Source organism: Podarcis vaucheri (assembly GCF_965113315.1).
Source record: "Podarcis vaucheri genome assembly, chromosome: 1".
Classification (NCBI taxonomy): Eukaryota; Metazoa; Chordata; class Lepidosauria; order Squamata; family Lacertidae; genus Podarcis; species Podarcis vaucheri.
Genome location: NC_138759.1, coordinates 135,605,366 through 135,624,547, shown reverse-complemented (window position 1 = coordinate 135,624,547; position 19,182 = coordinate 135,605,366). Strand labels below are relative to the sequence as shown.

Sequence of the window (19,182 nt, the reverse complement as noted above, 5' to 3'; positions counted from 1 at the left end):
CCCACGTTCTCCCCCCACTAGGCATTGTACTCAACACTTCTTGTGAGCTTAATAGTCTTAGAGTCAGTCATCATTATTCTGTAAGAACCTTTCTGATAACCTAGAAAGATACCATGCAAACCACGCTTGCCTAACTTGGAGCTTTGTGGTGAGTGAATCCACATGTCAGAACCAAAAATTTTCATGTGTTTGATGTATGGTTTCTTGCCAAACATCTTCTCATACGGGGTACAACCAATCGCTGAAGATAACCTGCGATTGTAACTGTAAATAAAACACGAGAGAGCTTCGGCCCAATAACTCTCTGGAAGATTTGCATCATGCAGCAAGGTTTTTAACCCTTGAAGCAATGTTTGATTTGCCCTTTCGCAAAGCCCATTCTGCCATGGCGAGCGAGGACTGGACAAATCGTGTTGAATTCCTTTCTCAGTCAGAAAAGCTTCAAACTGCTGAGAAGTGAATTCTCCCCCGCGATCTGTGAAAAGAGTTTTTATCTTCTTACCATGCACATTTTCCAACCAAGCACAGAATTCCTTAAACCTTTGAAAAGCCTCTGATTTCTGCTTGAGATTATACACATAAATATACCTGGAAAATGCATCAATGAGAACCATGAAGAACCTATTGCCACCCAAAGAGGGCGATAGTGGACCAACTAAATCAGCATGAACAATCTGGTATGGTTCTGTAGCTTGCCTACTAGACACCTTACCTTTCGCAGCCATTTTCACCTTGTTTGCTGCGCATGCTTTGCACTTCATGTGGTACCTGCAGGGTTTAATAGTCATACCTTCAACCAAGGCAGGCATCTTAGATACGGCCTCAAAATGCAAATGACCAAATTTCCTGTGAAAATCATGAATACATCCTGCATGCAAACTTTTGTTAGAACCTGCAATGCAACAAGTATCATTCTGCACAACATCATCATAATACAAAACAAACAAACGATCAACACATTCAGCATGCAATACATAATCGTCTTTCTTTGTGATGGTGCATTTCTTGTTCTTGAAGGAAACGTCAATGTTCCGTTCATTCAGCTGCATCACACTTAGAAGATTGTGTGTGGCATCTGGAACATAAAGTACATCCTGTATCGATAAGTCCAAACTGTGAAGAACAACAGTTCCGTAGCCTTGACTGGGGATCGTGTGGTCATCCGCCTGGTGAATCGCACCTTCCTGCGGTGTAAAAGACACGAACAGTCTCTTATCGTTGCACATGTGGTGGGTAGCTGCTGAATCAACAACGAAGAAAGATCTAGATGTCTTCTGGACCTTTGCAACCTTTGGAGTGAAACGTGAGACCATTGCCTTGTGCTGCGTTGTCCTGGACACTGGACCTTTGCCTTTGCTTTGGCCTTTTCCACGCGATGAACTTCCGCTGCGCTGCTCTGTCTTGGCTCTGGGATATTTGCATTCCCTCTTCATATGGCCTAGACGTCCACACGAGTAGCATTTCACTGCCTTCAAAGCTTTGGCGCCCTCTGGTGGTTCCACTGCACTCTGGGATGACGTCTGTGAAGACTCCCCCTTACCCATGCAGCTAGCACCCCGGCGATCTGCTTCATTCTGGATCACGGCAGTAACATAGGCTACTGTGAGCTGAGCAGTTGGTTGAACAGCAATCTGAGTGGCAACGGACTCCCAACTTGGACCCAAAGAATGTAGTATCATGAAGGAATACACAGCCTCTGGAAAGTTGAGTCCTCTCTGTTGCAGCTCATGTCTCAGATTCTGCATCTCCATCAGATGTGTACGCACATCTCCACCTTCAGTAAGAGCCATACCATGCAGCTTGGCATAGTAGTACATTGAGGAACCAGCTTCTGTCCTCAAGTGAGCTTCTCTTAAAGTGTTCCAAATTTCTCTGGCTGTGGTCTTTCCACGCAACAGACAGAGCTCTTCTGGGGATACTATCAACGTAAGCGTTCCCCGTGCTTTTGAATCCTTAGCATTCCATTCAGCTGTAATTGGAGCTGGGGGGTTGTCTGTAATAACATTAAACAGACCTTCCTTCCGCAGAATTGCCTCTGCATACTGCACCCAGTCCGTATAATTTTTCTTATTGAGCTTAGGAATCCCAAAAGCGTCAGCCAGCTTTGCATTATCCATCATTGCTGCTTTAATCAAGCTGCGTCACATTTACAGCTTCCAAAAGCACTTGTGAGAAGTACTTTCGCTTTCACAGCCATCCAAGCCTGTTAGCTTGTGCCTCATAGCCTTTGCCAGTATCGCGGCAAAACGGCTTTAAAAGTACAAAGTCCAGCCATAAAGCCATAAACTAGAAACTGGCAGGCTGCCCGGAGCATGAGCACATACCTTCATCAATCAAACTTGACGCGCAGAGCAGATAACGCGATCCGTTTCTCTGTACCTCTGCCGGCATCCCGACTCGGCTTCTGGAGTCTTTAATCTTCAGCTTGATTTACGTCTTTCTGGGCCCGGAACCAAAATGTTGTGATTGCAGAGTCCTTTGCACAACGGAATGACGAGCAGTACGTGCCACATGCTTAAGGTTGCTTTATTTTCAGTTCAAAGTTGAGAAATTACAAACATGCATCTTGCCTCTGCGGGAGCAGAGAAGCAACCGTCCTTCTCCTCGGAATGAAGAACACCGAGAGAACCAGTGAAAAACAGGAAACTAGTGTACGTCACATCCAGTTTCCCATTCCCGTGGGAAAACCCAACAGTGCTCTGACTGTGGAATGTAAACATTGTCTTGTGACAAGCACTTCGCTGCACAGTGAAGAGAGCAGAAACCAACACTAGCTACTTCACATCTTTTTGATATGATAGGTCCTTGGAACTGTCAGATTAAAGAGATTAAGAAGAACTTTAAAGGGTTGTGATATAGATGATGGAGCAAATTTATTTCCTGTTGTGCCAGAGGGTAGGGCTCAAGCCAGTGAGTTTAGTTACAGGAAAAAGGACTTAGACTAAACATCAGGAAGAACCTCCCAATTGTATTCACCAGCAGAATACCTTGCAAAGAGCTAGACTGTTGAAAGTTTTGAAGTACAGTGGTACTTTGGTTCTCAAACGCCTTGGTACTCAAACAACTTGGAACCCAAACACTGCAAACCCGGAAGTAAGTGTTCCAGTTTGCAAACCTTTTTCGGAAGCCAAATGTGCTCCATTTTGAGTGTTACGCTTCCGTTTTGAGTGTTACACTGAGGTCTGTCTGTTTTTGCTATTTATTTTGTGTTTTTTGGTAGCTCTTTTTGTTTTGTTTTTGTGACTGTAGAACACAGTTCAGCTACTGATTAATTGGTTGTGTGACTGCAGTACATTGTTTATTGCTTTCTTTTTATGGATCAGTGGTATAGTTAGATAGTAAAATTCATCTTAAATTGCTGTTTTAGTGGTTGTTTTTAAAAGTCTGGAACGGATTAATCCATTTTGCATTACTTTCTATGGCAAAGCGTGCCTTGGTTTTGGAATGGACTTTTGGAACGAATTCAGTTTGAGAACCAAAGCACCACTGTATAGGCTCTTGGATTCTGTAACAGAAGATTTTGTTAATCAGTAGTGGGTTGGTGGAGTAGATTATTTTGAAAGTCTCTTCCAACTGCACAGTCCTCTAATTACTTTCAGGAATGAATTGAATTGCAAATAAATAGCTTTCATATGAATAGTTAGACAATTGTGAGCCTAGGTCTCAGTCTTAGATTTTTTCTTTTGTCCCCTTTTTGTTGAAACCCAAGGTTGAGAATATGTCGAGCAAATATGAAGAAATGTATCTGAAAAACAAGGATATTGATGCCAGATTATTTTTAGAGAAAGATGAAACTTTGCGATATGATCGCACTGAATGGTAATTTTTTTTAATTGCTTTTTTGCATTTTAGTAAATTCTACTAATTCTTGAAGCAAAATGGAAACCTGGGGGAATGTTTCTTAACTAATCTTATCTTGCGGGATTTTTCCAATGATAAATGAGTTAAGAGCTGTAAAATTCTATGAGAAGTGCTATGTGAGAATAAATAATAAGGCTTTAAAACCGCTGCTTTAGAATATGGCTTCTCTGAATAATAATATCTGTATGAGTTCTTTCTAATCATCCTCCTCCTCCCAAAATGTCCTGTCATTTTCCCACTTGCTTTAATTAATACGTTTAGAGCTGAGATTCTCAAATATTGATAATGAGCTTCTCTTCACTGGGCTGTCATTGTGGACCTCAGCTGGAGGCCTGATGTTTCTTTCTTGGAGTTGCAGCTGGAGTCTGTCATGGCAGCAAGTGAGCGCTCCATCCCTGGTTGCCCAAGGAAACTGGCCTTTTCCCAGCACTGGCCAGCAGGGGAAAGCCTTCCCTCCCCCTGCAGACAGATTGCTTGACTTGACCTGGCTTGACTTTCGGGGGAGTTAAGGCTTTCAAAAGATTTCATGTCGTTGACACACTTTTTAGATATGCATCATTTTGCAACACAGTAATTGAGTTTTACTAGGAAACTGGAGGTTAAACTAAGCCATTTCCAGCCCCAGGAGGAAAGTGGGAGCATTTGCGTGACATACCTACACAGCCAACACACTAATGTGTCACGACACACAGTTTGTAGCTCTGCTACAAGTGGAAAGGCCACTTTTTAAGAAATCTTCCCTGGGTCCCGAAGACTAAAATAACTATCACCAAGTTGCAATGTCCCCTTCCTAGGCAAGGTTTTTGAGCAGGCAGTTGCTAACCAGCTCCAGGCTCTCTTGGAAGAGACTGATTTTCTAGATCCATGTCAGTTGAGGTTTAGGCCTTGTTTTGGCATGGAAACTGCCTCGCCCGTCTCTTGGGGAGTTCAACCTGTCCATCCATCCATCCCTTCACCCAGGGCAGTTTACAATATAAAAAGACAAAAATACACACCGTAATAACAGACAATAACACCCCCCCACACACACATACACTCACAGTTTTAAAGGGCATAGATTAGATAAATTAGATGAAGGCCTGGGAGAAGAGGAACACTTTTGCCTGGCACCTAAAGGTGTCTGATGAAGGTGTCACACAAACCTCCCTTCCACAAACAGGGAGCCACCTCTTCACTGGAGCAGAAGTGAGCAAACCACAAGCTCTTGTATGATTCAATGAAACCATGGCTTCATATCCTGGCTTGTTTGGATATATCCTGGTTTGGATATTTCCTGGATATTTCCTGGTTTTGTGCAAGATCAAAGTGCTCATTCATACCTACCTACCAAGCCAAGAGTTTGTTGTCCAAATGCAGGCATCTTGGCTGGAATACACCAGGCTTTTATGCAGACAAGTTAACATTTTTCTCATGTTAAGTTTACAGTCGGAGAGAACACCAACCAAGAATAACCCAGGTTATGAGCCTCCTGTTGTACTTCCGCAGACCCCAGTTCGGTAAGAATAATTGTCCTAATTTTGAATTTAGTTGAAAAGGTTTGAAAATTATTTCTACAGGTATAGGAAATACAGTGAGTTTATCTGAAATTCTGTTTGTCCTGCAAGTGCTTCAATTCTGATTTAATGCTTCTGCATAAAAAAGCATTTGCAGAGTCCCTACAGACAGGCTGAATGGTATCAGTGGTCTTTCCATCAAAACCAGCCTTCAAGTTCAGCTCACAAAAGTAGACCGTAGTCAATGTCTTCTGGCTGACAACTTCTCTCCACAGTTAGAAAGAGTGTCAACATTGCATGGTTTTAATCAGTTCAGCCACTGCTCCCCAGAAGCTTAATCAGAACTTCCATAGCTGCTGCAAAATTAAGTTCATAGATCGTATGAAATGTTGCTGAGGATACTAGTGATATGAATGCAAGGAAGCACCAGCCCTGTTTTTAATAATGTTCCAAAGAAGGTTATTTTTGGTAGTTGTGTTCAGCTGATCAAATCTTGGCTTACTAACCTCTGGGTCAGTAAATTCTGATTAAATTGGGGAGTCACAATACTTCTAGAGCAAATGTCTGTACTTATGTTGAGGGAAACTGAGCTGTGGAACACCTTGCTACCAGGAAAATACCAAACTGCCTCCATCTGCTGCCATTTGGTCACTTCTGCCTCTGCAGCACCATTTTGTGATTGATGAGTTTCAGTGAGTTAAGCTGTCTCTAGTGTGTCCTGGAGGTAGAATTTTTGAGAAGCCCTCTTTTAATCTTTCCTCATGCAGGAGTTGCTCCAGGCCCTCTGATCATTTGGGTGGCTCTACTCTGAAACTTGCCCAGATCTACAGTATCCACATTGAGCTGAGGCATTTTCATATTAGCAGATCTATTTTAGATCCCTTTTCTAGTATGATCCCTAGGATGGATTTTGGTGTGGACAAAGCAGAACGCATTACTTAATGCTGCCCTTTTCGTTTTATTTATATTATTGTGATTTTATTGTTATATTGCTTTATTTATCACTTTAATCTCCTGATCATAATAGGCATTATATACCTATTTAATAAATAAATAATGCTCTTGCACACAAGCTAGGAAGCTATGGTTAATGACTTCCAAACTAGCCTGAATATAACAGGATAGTTTGACACTGGCTGCATATCTTGGTTTGTTTAGAAGCCATTAACCATAGTTTCCAGTATTGATGTAACAGGAAACTACTGTCACAGCGCTGTCAGATAAGGATGTCCAGAGTGAGGAATTAACTCTTTATTGTCAAAAGTACACTTGCAAGTTAGGGGAAGGCAGGTCTATCAGTCCACGTCTCAGCTGCTACAAGGTGTGCACCCGATGAGGCAGTTGCCGCAAGAGAGAGTCCTGGCCCCCGACCTCAGCTTATGTATCTCCCTGATCTGAGCTGTGTGCAAGCAGGTGCAGACTCTGCCTGTGTGAACCTGCTTCTGCTCCTCCCTCTGCACTCCTCTTCTGGACCTGGGGAGCAGGGGGCAGGAGGAAGAAGTGTGGAAGCCCTGGGCTCTCCACCAGCCTCTTCCTTCTCTCCCTACACGCTCCCTCAGACCACTGATCCCTTCTTCCAAGTCAGTCCCAACCCCCCCTCATCCCAGGGCCCACTCTTCAGCATCCAGCCAGTCCCAATAACTACAATTTCTCCTGCTTTCCAGGTCCCTTCCCTGCTGTTAGAAAGAAGGAAGGAAGGAAGAACTAAGCATGCATGTGTAGGAAGCCTGTTCATATTGCTGTTCATTATGTAGATATTTGATGCCCAAATGTGGCCGATGTATCATTTTATGTGGTGATTTTTTTCTGTTCGAAGGCAGTTTCTTAATTTCAGAAAATAGTAATAAAAATACTTTCCCCCTCTGTAGTGCTGCGATGAATACTATCCAACAGTTAATGATGATTTTAAACTCTGCAAGTGATAAACCATCGGATAACCTTATCTCATATTTTAACGTAAGTAACATCATTTTAACCAAAGGGACTGGTTTGAATGCAGTATAAAAAAATCAGAATTTAATGTTATTTTATGCTTCACAAATGTTTCATGTTCTAACATGCCCTTTCCATGCTACTTCCCCACCCCACCCCGGCTTCAGGTAGTATAGCCCTATTTATCTCCAGGTCTCCAGAGGCGGAGCTAGCTGTGCCCCCGGGGGCAGGGCGAACTGCCTGCGGGGGCGCGTGGCGCAGTGATGTCCCCCCCCCCGGGATGACACCCAGGACGGGCCGCACTCACCGCACCCCCCTTCCTCCGCTAGTGCCAGTCTCTATACCTTTTTCTAACTCAGAATATTCTAAAGTAGTAGAAGGAATAGATGATAACTTTTAAGCATCATATTAAAGCTCTACCAAGTATCCTAGTACGTTTGTTTTGCCAGCAATGTAACTTTAATTCCTTGGCAGGACATACAGATTTGAGTAAGAGAGGAATGGGGCAGGGGTAGTGGCTGTTCCCTGAGATGATAGAATGATCCCATCACAAGCACGCCTACTAAGTAGACTTTAATGTCTTTTGAATAATGGAGAGGCATTTGTGAATCTAGATATTGTAGTGAGAAAACCCTTTTTTGCAGTGTTTTATTTAGAACCTCCTTGTTAGGTGGTAGTCTCCTGAATTGTGGTAAAGTAATTGGATGTATGTATTTAGACTTTTGAGGATTTCATAGAAGCCTTTTTTGCTGCCAGGAAAGATATTAGCCCATTTTCTGCTCTCAAACTTCTTTGATAGTTGGCTTTCTTTCTTTCTTTCTTTCTTTCTTTCTCTCTCTCTCTCTCTCTCTCTCTCTCTCTCTCTCTCCTCTCTTTCTCCCTCTCCCTCTCTCCCTGACCTCCCAGTATTCTCACTGAAAATCAGTTCTTCATGACATAGTAATTCCATAAAGCATGACCACTAGCAGAGGATAGTTCCTGTTTATCCAATATATTATATCTGTTCATCTAAGGGGAAGCTTCCCCCGTCTCATTACAGAACTGCACTGCAAATCCTATGCAAAGCATACTGGAAAGAACAGAAAACCTGAGCCGTGTCTTCAGAGAGAAATTTGCTGAAGCAGTTGGGCAAGGATGTGCTGAAATTGGATCACAGGTGGGGTCCTCCGTGGCTGTGCCGGCATCATCCCAGGCTGCATTTGAATGCACATTCAAACTGCCCTTCTTGCAGGACTCAAGGAGGCTCTGCCGCTGCTGCTGGTCCTCACAGTCCAAATGTAGAAGTGCTTTTGCTTTTGCTCTTTACACACAGCTGAGATAGACCAGTGCCTGGCCTATGCAGGCTGTGCTGATTTAATTTCTCCAGGACCCGTCCCACTCTCTGGACTGTATATTTGGTATCCAGCAGGAAGCTGCTACCTGAATATGCCAGGGCTGGGGTGGTGCGGAGTGTACACTCTGGTCTGGATAGTACAGTTTACTGCAATTATGAAGCTAAAGTTGTTTTCCAGAGGCAAACTCATGACTTTTCATTTCAGATTCTTTCTTGATGTATCATTTGCTTCTAATTCTGTGACTAGGAATGGATATTATGCAAAAATATTACATCAGACTTAGTGAGCCATACAAGCCCATACATAGCTTGCTTGAGTCTTGTTACAATAAAGTTATGAACTCAGACAAAAAAGCAGCTGTTCCCTGGAGGGCCCCCACTTACCTCTGCAAGGTCTGGGGCACGTGGTGTTCCTGGTTCCCCCCCCCCATACAGGCCTGGAGCCACAAGGTTGGGTTGAGTTGCAGGGCCATAATGTCTTGCCAGGAGGCTTCTAGCCCCCTTTCTCCTGAGAGTTTGCTTTGATGTCCAAATAGGGTGTTCCGAAAAAACCATGCAACAAAAACATTTGTTGGGGATGGATTTCTACAAATATCCTAGTCTTGGATATGCCCTTTTCTTCTTTTCTGGGGTGTGCATGTGTCTGATGTAGTAGAGCAGTTCTCTCTAAATGGCCACATCAAACCCATTAATCACAAATAAACTAAAGTGTATTACAGAAGGTCATTCACTTAAAGCAAAGTATTGTTACGACTTATTACATCAGCTTTTAAATTGTTTTTCCCCTAGAGGTATAGACTTGGTGTACGGTTATACTACAGGGTGATGGAAGCCATCTTAAAGTCGGTAGGTGTTCAACGTACAGAATTTTTAATATTTATATTCCCTTTTTAATGGGCTAAAGTACATCTTCATTTATTCATTTATCTTAGGAAGAAAAACGCCTATCAATTCATAATTTTAGGTATGTTTGGCAAACCTACTTCAAAGTTATATTTTAAATACATCTAAAAAATGTTAATGTTGAAATGCTGAAAGACTGTCTTTTTTCTCTTTTTTATAGCAAACTTTTGAATAACAACATCTTTCATACATCTCTGTTGGCCTGTGCTCTTGAAGTTGTCATAGCTACTTATGGCAGTAAGTTGTATATCTATGCCATATTACGGAAGGGGCTGTTTCATCCATAGTGATCATGATCCTTCCCCCCTCCCTTGCCTTTTCCCACACAGCCATGACCTTCCCTAGACTTGCCTAGTATTTACTTTGTTCCACCTAATGCTGGTAAGAATCCGTTGTGGTGTTTTGTGTGTGAGTTTTATCCTTGCGACAATGCTTTTAATATCTAATTATTAAAACTGAGTTATTTACATTTGAAATACTGATTACAGTGGTGCCCCGCAAGACGAATGCCTCGCAAGACGAAAAACTCGCTAGACGAAAGGGTTTTCCGTTTTTGCGTTGCTTCGCTAGATGAATTTCCCTATGGGCTTGCTTCGCAAGACGAAAACTTCTTGCACTTTTTTTTTTAAGGCACTTGAAGAGGCGCAGTTGCGATGGACTGTGCTTCGCAAGACAAAAAACATCGCAAGACAAAAAACATCGCAAGACAAAAAGACTCGCGGAACGAATTCTTTTCGTCTTGCGAGGCACCACTGTACTACATTATTTGCAAAAGAACACCAGACAGATTAATGCCAGAATGCTTGGGGAGTGTTAATGTACCCAATTGCCGAAACTGTTATAAATTTGCCACCTTTTGTATAGCATTCCTTCCCCAGTCTCAAGTTAACAGACTTCCAGTTTCCTTCAGAAACACTGAACCATTAGGGTGTGTTGAATTTTTCAGATTCCTTAGAATGAGAGGTGCTGAAACACGGCTTGGGAATTCCAAAGATATTTCAGTTAAATTAATATAATTTAGTTTTGCTTGGTAAGTAAAATGTGTGTAAAATTGCAGGTGGCGCTGTGGGTTAAACCACAGAGCCTAGGACTTGCCGATCAGAAGGTCGGCAGTTTGAATCCCCGCGACGGGGTGAGCTCCCATTCCTTGGTCCCAGCTCCTGCCAACCTAGCAGTTTGAAAGCACGTCAAAGTGCAAGTAGATAAATAGGTACTGCACGGGGGGAAGATAAACGGCATTTCTGTACACTGCTCTGGTTCACCAGAAGCAGCTTAGTCATGCTGGCCACATGACCCGGAAGCTGTATGCCGGCTCCCTTGGCCAATAAAGCGAGATGAGCACTGCAACCCCAGAGTCGGTCACGACTGGACTTAACTGTCAGGGGTCCCTTTACCTTTTACATAAAAAATGATTGCCAAGTACTTGCAATAATATTCTATATTTTTATTAATAATAATATTTAATATCATTTGGCATTGTGCTATATTTTCAGAAGGTAAAATTAAAATTCTTAGATTTTCTGAAAACAGTAAATGTAGACTTACCAAGCTAAATGTGGCCCAGTTACCAAAAAAAAGCAGATTTGAATTCCTCACACCCCAAAATTATTTTTAAGACCAGACCACTTACTGAATTTCCCCCCAAATAAGTAAGTTTAACCTCCTAAAATGACATGCTCTAGAACCATAGTTTCTTTGGGAATTTGTTGTCTGATCTCGGATCTTAAATGCTGGAGCAAAACTTGTTTTCAACAGGACTTCCTTGGATCTGGAACTTTGAGAATAGGGACATGATAAAGAGCACATCTCAGTGTGTAGGAACAATTTATTGAGGACTTGTGTTATTCAACAAAAGAATAATCCGTTGTGTTCTCTTTAGCCTCAAGGAATGTTTCACAAAGTGAAAGTATGAATATGGAAACAGATTTATCTTTCCCATGGATTATCAACATATTTGAATTAAAGGCCTTTGACTTATACAAGGTTATTGAAAGCTTCATTAAGGCAGAACCAAACTTGACAAGAGAGATGATAAAACACCTGGAATGCTGTGAACACCGTATAATGGAATCCCTGGCATGGCAGTCAGTAAGTTGTCGTCTCCATTCAAATACTAGCAAGGTCTAAACCTGCTTAGCTTGTGACTTGAGGCAACATCAGGTGTGTTCAGGGGTCTATGGCCTTAGGCACCGGTAAGTTGCTTTCTAAACATAAAAATGTAGTGTATGACAGGAGTATAGATACATAAAATATATGTTATTTAAGAAATACCACCATTTTATCTCTGTCCTATGTGTGCACTTGTCTGTCATCTCACTGGCAATGTAGTGTGCAGGCCCTCTCAAGTTAAAGCCCAAGAACCCCTTGGCCACCCTGGGGCCCAAGGCTCGTTGGCTTACAATTGGGTGAAGGGAGCAGCCGCAGGCAGTAGTGGTGGTTAGAACTCCAAATGGTGGGGTGGGGACATTGTGTACCTGGTTTCTGACACCAAGTGCTAATTCTTGCCAGATGGGTAGCGGGGAGGTACAGGGATCTCAGTTTCATGCAGGCACGGCAGCAGAACCAATCTGGTCGTCCTGCTGCCGCCCCCACACCACGTGGATCTCCCTGTGCCTTGCCCACTCCCTCTTGGTGCTCAGCATCCCCATCTTCACCAACCTCCTGGTTGCTTCTGCTAAGTGACCTCTACTCTGGGGGCAGGGTGAGGGGGAAGAGGAGACTGCTCTGGGCAGCCACTCCTGGCCATCAGTTGGGCTGGGCGATACCAGCTTTTCAACATGGCGGTATATCGCCAGCCAAACATTGCAGTTTGGCGATATTCCACGATGTTGAAAAAACAAGCTGCATTGGTCTCTTCCCTTGGGCTCTCCCTGAGCTCTCACCTTAGGAACTGGCAGTTTCACCCAGGCGTTCACAGGCTAGAAAATTGCAGCTTGTTTGCGCAGCTCAGCTGGGAATCGAGAAGGTTCCCCCTCCCCAGCTGAGTCAGCCCTGGTGCTCCCCCGCTCCCCTAAGCTGAACAGTTTCACGGAGCCCCCACCCCGCCTCTGGGTCATGGGAGCTCATTTAAGTGCTTGGCTGTTGGTTGCTGCTGTGCTTATAGCACCACCCGGCTCCAGTTCATTCTCCACAAAACTTTGATATAGATATGAACTGTGGAAAGGCTTTCTGCCTCAACTTCAGTGTTTCTTTGTGGTCACACACCATTCTAAGCATTCCTGTTGATGAAATATTTCTTTGACTTCTATTAGTTTGTTAAACCACGGAGCCTAGGACTTGCCAAGCAGAAGGTTGGCGGTTTGAATCCCCGCAACAGGGTGAGCTCCTGTTGCTCGGTCCCTGCTCCTGCCCACCTAGCAGTTTGAAAGCACGTCAAAGTGCAGGTAGATAAATAGGTACCGCTCTGGCGGGAAGGTAAACAACATTTCTGTGTGCTGCTCTGGTTCGCCAGAAGCGGCTTAGTCCTGCTGGCCACATGACCCGGAAGCTGTACGCTGGCTCCCTCGGCCAGTAAACCAAGATGAGAGCTGCAGCCCCAGAGTTGAACACAACTGGACCTAATGGTCAGGGGTCCCTTTACCTTTACCTTTACCTGTTAGTTCGTGACTTTTTGCACGTATTATATGGTTTTCGTTTATGAATTAAGAAACAATTGATCGTTTCATCAATATTGCCAATACATTATTAGTCCACGAGTTGCCTTTTGTTGATCAGATCATCCAGCTGAGGTCAGGGCAGCTGCACACTCGGCAGTCAAGCGGGTTAAAGATCCCTCTGCATCATAGGAGGGCAGAGTGCGATGGCGGTTTCACTCCCCGTTATATCGCTGGTGAAACCGCTCCCGCTCCCGAGCCCCTCTGCTATCCGCGCCACTGGAGGAAGGAACTCCAGCAGAGGGACCCAGGAACAGCTGGAGTTTTACCATCAGTAGACCGCTGAGTGAAGCCGACACCACGGTCTGCTCCTCCTCCTGGTCCTGGGCAATAGATTGATATGTCGCCCAGGCCTAGCCATCAGTCGCACCTTCCCTAGAGCAGCGAAAGTGGCAGGACTCCCTTCCCCTCTCCGTGCTGCTTCCTGATGGGCCTTCTCTTCAGGATATATGAATTTTTGTTGTTGAGATGGGCTGCTTCACAGTTGGTTATTTCGCAGTAGGGTGGGGAGCAAAATGAAATTCTATTAAAATCATTACCGATAGAAGAAATTAGGACTGTTATTCTTAAAATTAGTTCCTGTAAAGCACTGGGGCCAGATGGTTTTCCTGTGAGTTGTACGATGCATATCTAGATTTCTTGCCCACTAAGCTTCTTTCTGTTTATGAAAATGCCTTTGAGGCAGGTATCCTGTCAACTTCAGTGTCAATGTATGAAGCTCATATTTCTTCTCTGAAACCTGGCAGAGTGCATACTAATGGTGAAAATATAGACCAATCTCTTTAATTAATGTTGGTGTTAAAATGCTGGCAGCAATTCTGGCTAATATATTGATCAGTGATTTCAACAGTGTGTTTTATTCAGCAGAGAGCTGACCATCTAAGATGGGAAACCAATTTAGTGGCTATATATAATCTTTGAATGGCTGCAGTTACTTCTTTGGGTGCTATAAAAGCATTTGACAAAGTATATTGGCAGTTTGTGTTTGTTACTTTGGAAAAGTTTGGATTTCCTCAAGAACTTATAAAATGGATTAGAATTTTATACCAACCTCCTAAATCTTAAGTAAGGGCAAATGGAATTGTTTTTGTTCCGTTATTTGGAGACAGTCACAAGTCAGTGTTCTCCTCTGTCTCCAATGATATTTCCAACCCTACAATTCTGTGTTTCTGTTATGTATCAGTCCACATTTATCCAGTGTTGTAGAACATTGAGTTATCAAAAGTTGCTTACAGGATCATCTTCATCCCCCCAAAATAAAAACAAAACCTGTTCTGTAGAATATTAGCTATACTGTATTAAGTTGGCTTCTCTTGGCTGCAAAATTATTCTGCCCAGTAGATGTCAGGCTTTCCCATCTTACACTGTATAGTTTCAGGCATGAAAAACACTCTTTCTCTCTTCCTTTGTAGACATTACAGCTAACCTTGGTTGTATCCTTCCTTCTCCACATGGCAGATGTGACACAGCTGTGATACCTTACATCTAGCTTTCACTTGCTTTCTCCTTTACTGACTGCTTCTTCGATCTTTTCTATTATTATTTTATCTACAACAAACCTGTGAGGTCGTTAAGCTAAAAACAAGTTCTTTGCACAAGGCTACCCTGGGAGCCTCACGGCTGGGAATGAATTTGGCCTTACGTTGTTTTTCACTGTCCTCATTCATTGCCCTCTTGGATTGCATACCACCCCTCACCCTCCACTGCTCTTGGCTTGAGAGCCTTGGGATATGAAAAAGTATTAGTTTCTTTCTTTCTTTTTTAAACTTGGGGTTGCATAACTGGCTGCGCTGGTGAGTCACTCTGTCTCGCCCTTAAACAAAGGGGCAAGCCATTAAGAATGAAGCTTCTTGCAAATGGACATGTTCTGGGAAGTTCATATGAAGCTATTAAATTAGCCATGGTTAAAAAATCATGGTGGTTTGGTAGATGAGCAGGTTGCAATAAAATTCTCATAACTTCAGTCTTGGTATCTTTTGATAAATATTCTGGATCATAACATAGCTTGCAAATGGAAAATAAAACTGAGGCCCTGAAATAAAAGTCAGTATTAAAATGCGTGTGTGTTAGTGGTACATGATTCAGAATGTGGAGGCCACTAGTAACGTACGTACATTATAATCAAATGTCAACAACTTTTTGCGCAGGAGGGAAAGGCTAGGCGGTAGAACAAATACTGTTCTGTTGGGCACCGGGCACCTGTGGGAAGCATCACTTGATCATTTCCCACATCCACTCTTTCCTGAGAGATGTTAGCAAACCTTGCAGCTTGAGTGAATTAGATTGGAATAATCACTTAAAATTTCTGGAGTTCAGAGTCTTTTTTCACTCAGGAACTTTTTACAGTGGAGAGGAATAGCAGTCATTTTGTTTGAAGAGAACAACAAAATGGCTCGGCATTTAGGGATGGAGTTAACTTACAAACAAACCATGACCCCATGTGGTTTAAAACAACACATGCATTAGCTACTAACTCAAGAGAAGGAAATGTATTTGCTTTTCTCCAACAAGGGGAAGTCTAAAAGGAAGCATGTGCTAATAGCCACTGATTTAGTGTACTCTGCACACCTCCAGAAGGCATTGCCAGACTCTCTCTCTTGCCCAGTTGTCCTGTCTGAGGGTAAAGGCTGGAGGGGAAGAAGGTGTAACTTCTAGCTGCCTTTGCTATTCTGGCCTCGCCTGTGTTAAGTACCAGGTGGTGGCTGGCAAAACCAAACTTCACTGAGCTAACTCTAATCGTTGTAATAGCAGGCTATGTGTTTGTAGCATATATTCTGAAATACTTCTATTTCTCAGCTTCGCTCTAAAAACGTTTACAAACAGTTATTGTACCCAGTGTACTGTTTTCTGTTGAGGCCAATTAACAGAGCTTTCTCAATGGAAGTACACAGTGTAAACAGCAAACTATTTGCATTACACGGATGAATTCGTAGAATGACTATCACAGGGCTAAATTATCAACATTTCCCCTTCTCTGCCTGCATAATGCAAGGGAGGATTTATGGCAAATTTACTTTCAGTTTCAGTGAACTGCTTGCTTGTGAACCAGAAATTGTGTTTTAAAATAAACGATTACCTGCTAACAAACCAACTTTATGCCATGAATTACACGAAGCTGCTTTCTTTGTTTGCTAGCTTGCTGATTTATATCAACCTAACAGTTTGCTCCAGCTTGCTGAGACTCAAGCTGCATTTGTCCTCTGTTCAGCATGTAAAAATAAATTCCGAACCAAAGCAGCAAGTTCCTTGACTAGCAGAAGCATACATTTCAAGCAACATTAATCTGTACACTCAAAGTGTAATTAAATGTTGTTTGCAAAGAAGTGAAGACTAACCTGGATAATTAATTTAGCGTTAGATCGCTTGTGATCAGGCCATTCCCCGTCACAAGGATCAGTCCTTTTGTGTCTGTCTGGGGGTCTTACAATAGGTAGGATTATTGTAGGTATTAATCTTCACAAGATTCTTTGAGCGTACACAAATTTGCTACAAGAACATTGACAATAAATGGGATTGATAATCTTGCCAAGTTAGGTTTTAAACTTGCAGTGCAGCCAGTGTTATGGTACGGTGACCTTTTCTGATGTACAAAATAGAAAAAATAATGCAAGGTGTGTGAGAATCCCTTTTCATGTTCGTTATTGCAATAGGGATAATATTTGAAGCTTTTTCTCATTAGAACATAGTTTATAAATTGTGAGAGGCTAGTTTTAAATAATTGCTTTAATCAATATAATCTTAATTGTTCTATGTACAAACATACAAGCAACTCCTTATACAAAGAAACAAAATACCTACAGATTTTTTTAAAGGTTCATTCTGTCTCTCCCATTCTCTCGTGTCCATTTATATTGCAGATTCACTGTCAAATATTCTTGTTTTTATGGTCTGGAGGCCATGTTGAACGAATTTGTCAGAACCCTTAGTTTCAGGGAATCTGTTATCGTATCTTCTAGTCGACCAGCTCTTCATTTTTATTGAATTTTGAATAGTCTCTGAAGTAAAATAATAAACTATGGGGTCAAAGCAACAGTTTGAAACTGCAATACATAGAGTGATTGGATACATAGTCCTGACAGCAGCAACTACTGAACAATTAATCCACGTTTGTGTTCTGATCAGGGAATAGAGTATTAGGGTAAAGTTATATGGCACAAAACAGAAACAGAAAATCAGCAAATGAACAAAAATCATTTTAAGGACTTTTTTTTTGCTTAATTTATTCCGACTTAGTGTAACTGGCTTATTTAAAGTTCTTAAAACCATTGTGGAGCAAGTAACATTCAATATCAATGGAATTAAAAACCCTACAATTTCAATGAAAATTATAATCCTTGAAAGATAGGTTTTCCAAATTTTTTCAGAAAAGTTTTCAAAGCATGTCCTTTGGGGGAGTCCTTCCATGCTGACATGAACATTGGTGGATTGGAAAAAGCTTGCAGGGATGCTTCCTCCTATCACAATTATCCAGACCGCAGCGCAGATGATCTTGGCATTTCTTCTTGTTCGAATAGCCTTAGATCGAAAGGGGTGGACGATGGCTAAAAAACGGTCAATACTTATGCTAGTCAAAAAGAAAATGCTTCCATACATGTTTATATAGAAGAGTGTGACCGAAATCCTGCAAAGTATGTCTCCAAATGGCCAGTCTTTGGATGCAAAGTAATAAATCCTGAAGGGCAAGGTGAAAACGAAAAGTAGGTCTGATATTGCTAAGTTAAGCATATAAGTGGTTGTTTCGTTTCGTACTTTCAATGCGCAGGTGAAAATGTATATAGCAACGCAATTGGATATTAAGCCAAGAACAAATACCATACTAAACATGCATCCGTACAACGTATACTTGAAGGAGTCTTCAGCAGAACAGTTAGAGCTTAGCATTGTGATGCAATGAACTGCTAAAACTAGCTGCTGCTTCAGTCAAGCCGTACCTTATATTTTGTTGTAGTCTCCGTGAAATCCTCAGATGGTGCGCAAAACCAGTCCTTGAGTGATTTCATATGGGTCCAGCTTGACTTTGAAACTTCACAGCTGAATTTCAGTATTAAACAGAGAAGATACCATTCTGCTGGTCACTGGCAAATAATTATTTTCTTCCAAATGCCGTAGTAGTTCTGGATGAGAGGGAGCATCTCCTCATCCACAATGAAGGTGTAATTAAGCTTAGCTTCTTCACATATTTCTGTAGAGGTTGATCCTTCCTGTGGTGCTGTAGAAAGTACTTCAGGTAAATCCGTTTCAAAGTTACGTTCTGAGTTACGTGGGAACAGACTTCCTTGTGTTAGCACTACGCTGGCATTTTTCTTTCCTTTGCGCCGTTGAGTAAGTTCTAGCCCCACAGGGTAGAAAGCAAGCCAAAGAATAAAATTCCTAAGCAAGTATTTTCTTGCTGATCTTAAGCTCTCCCCGCAGCTGCCAATTAAATGGTGTCTTTGCTTGTTCAGAGAAGGCAAACTAAAGAGCCCGCAAGCCCAGACCCCACCCCTGCTTACTCAGCTTGCTAAAGTGACCTGGCAGGAAGAGGAGGCTGGGCTTCAGGAAGGAAGGGCTCAACTGCAAATTCTTTAGCAAAAGTATTTTTTTTTAACCTTCCATGCCAGAAATATATTCAAACTGAGAGCCATGCAAACTTGACTACCTGGCTCAGAGTGGCAGATCAAAACCTTATTAATACTTTAAAAAGTTAGGTGTGCCTTAGGAAGTATAATTAAGTAAGCAGTTTTTAGTTACATTTCATTTTTATTTCTATGGCTGCCTACCATTTTAATTCATCATTCTGTTGATTGATCTGTTATTAGGTTTAAATATAAGTGAATTTCCATTTTAAATGCTCAGTGTAGGTGTTGGGGCACATTGCAGGGAATGTAAGAACTTGCAAATTTGCTTAGAAGTCATCTTTAATGTTTTCTTTTTCCATTCTCTGTTATAGTAACTCAAAAATCAAAGTAGTCATTTTCTCTCCCTATTTTTAGATTACACTGAAATGCCATATCTTTTTTTTACCTCT

The 19,182-nt window shown here is 42.2% G+C and overlaps 2 protein-coding genes across 5 annotated transcripts in view; one reads left to right on the top strand and one right to left on the bottom strand.

The window, feature by feature from the left end:
- The window catches only part of RB1 (RB transcriptional corepressor 1), a 179,503-nt gene that overhangs the window by 138,915 nt on the left and 21,406 nt on the right, over positions 1-19,182 (top strand). For all 4 annotated transcript variants that reach the window (XM_082233973.1, XM_082233972.1, XM_082233974.1 and 1 more), the window contains 8 exons: positions 3,710-3,819; positions 5,280-5,357; positions 7,223-7,310; positions 8,326-8,442; positions 9,409-9,465; positions 9,552-9,583; positions 9,683-9,759; positions 11,402-11,610. In XM_082233973.1, coding sequence (XP_082090099.1) covers positions 3,710-3,819; positions 5,280-5,357; positions 7,223-7,310; positions 8,326-8,442; positions 9,409-9,465; positions 9,552-9,583; positions 9,683-9,759; positions 11,402-11,610 — 768 coding nt within the window. The remainder of the gene's footprint in view (positions 1-3,709; positions 3,820-5,279; positions 5,358-7,222; positions 7,311-8,325; positions 8,443-9,408; positions 9,466-9,551; positions 9,584-9,682; positions 9,760-11,401; positions 11,611-19,182) is intronic.
- Positions 16,881-18,798, bottom strand: LPAR6 (lysophosphatidic acid receptor 6). Its single transcript, XM_082209267.1, has one exon. The coding sequence runs from the start codon at positions 18,054-18,056 to the stop codon at positions 17,022-17,024; it is 1,035 nt and encodes a 344-aa protein (XP_082065393.1). The 5' UTR covers positions 18,057-18,798; the 3' UTR covers positions 16,881-17,021.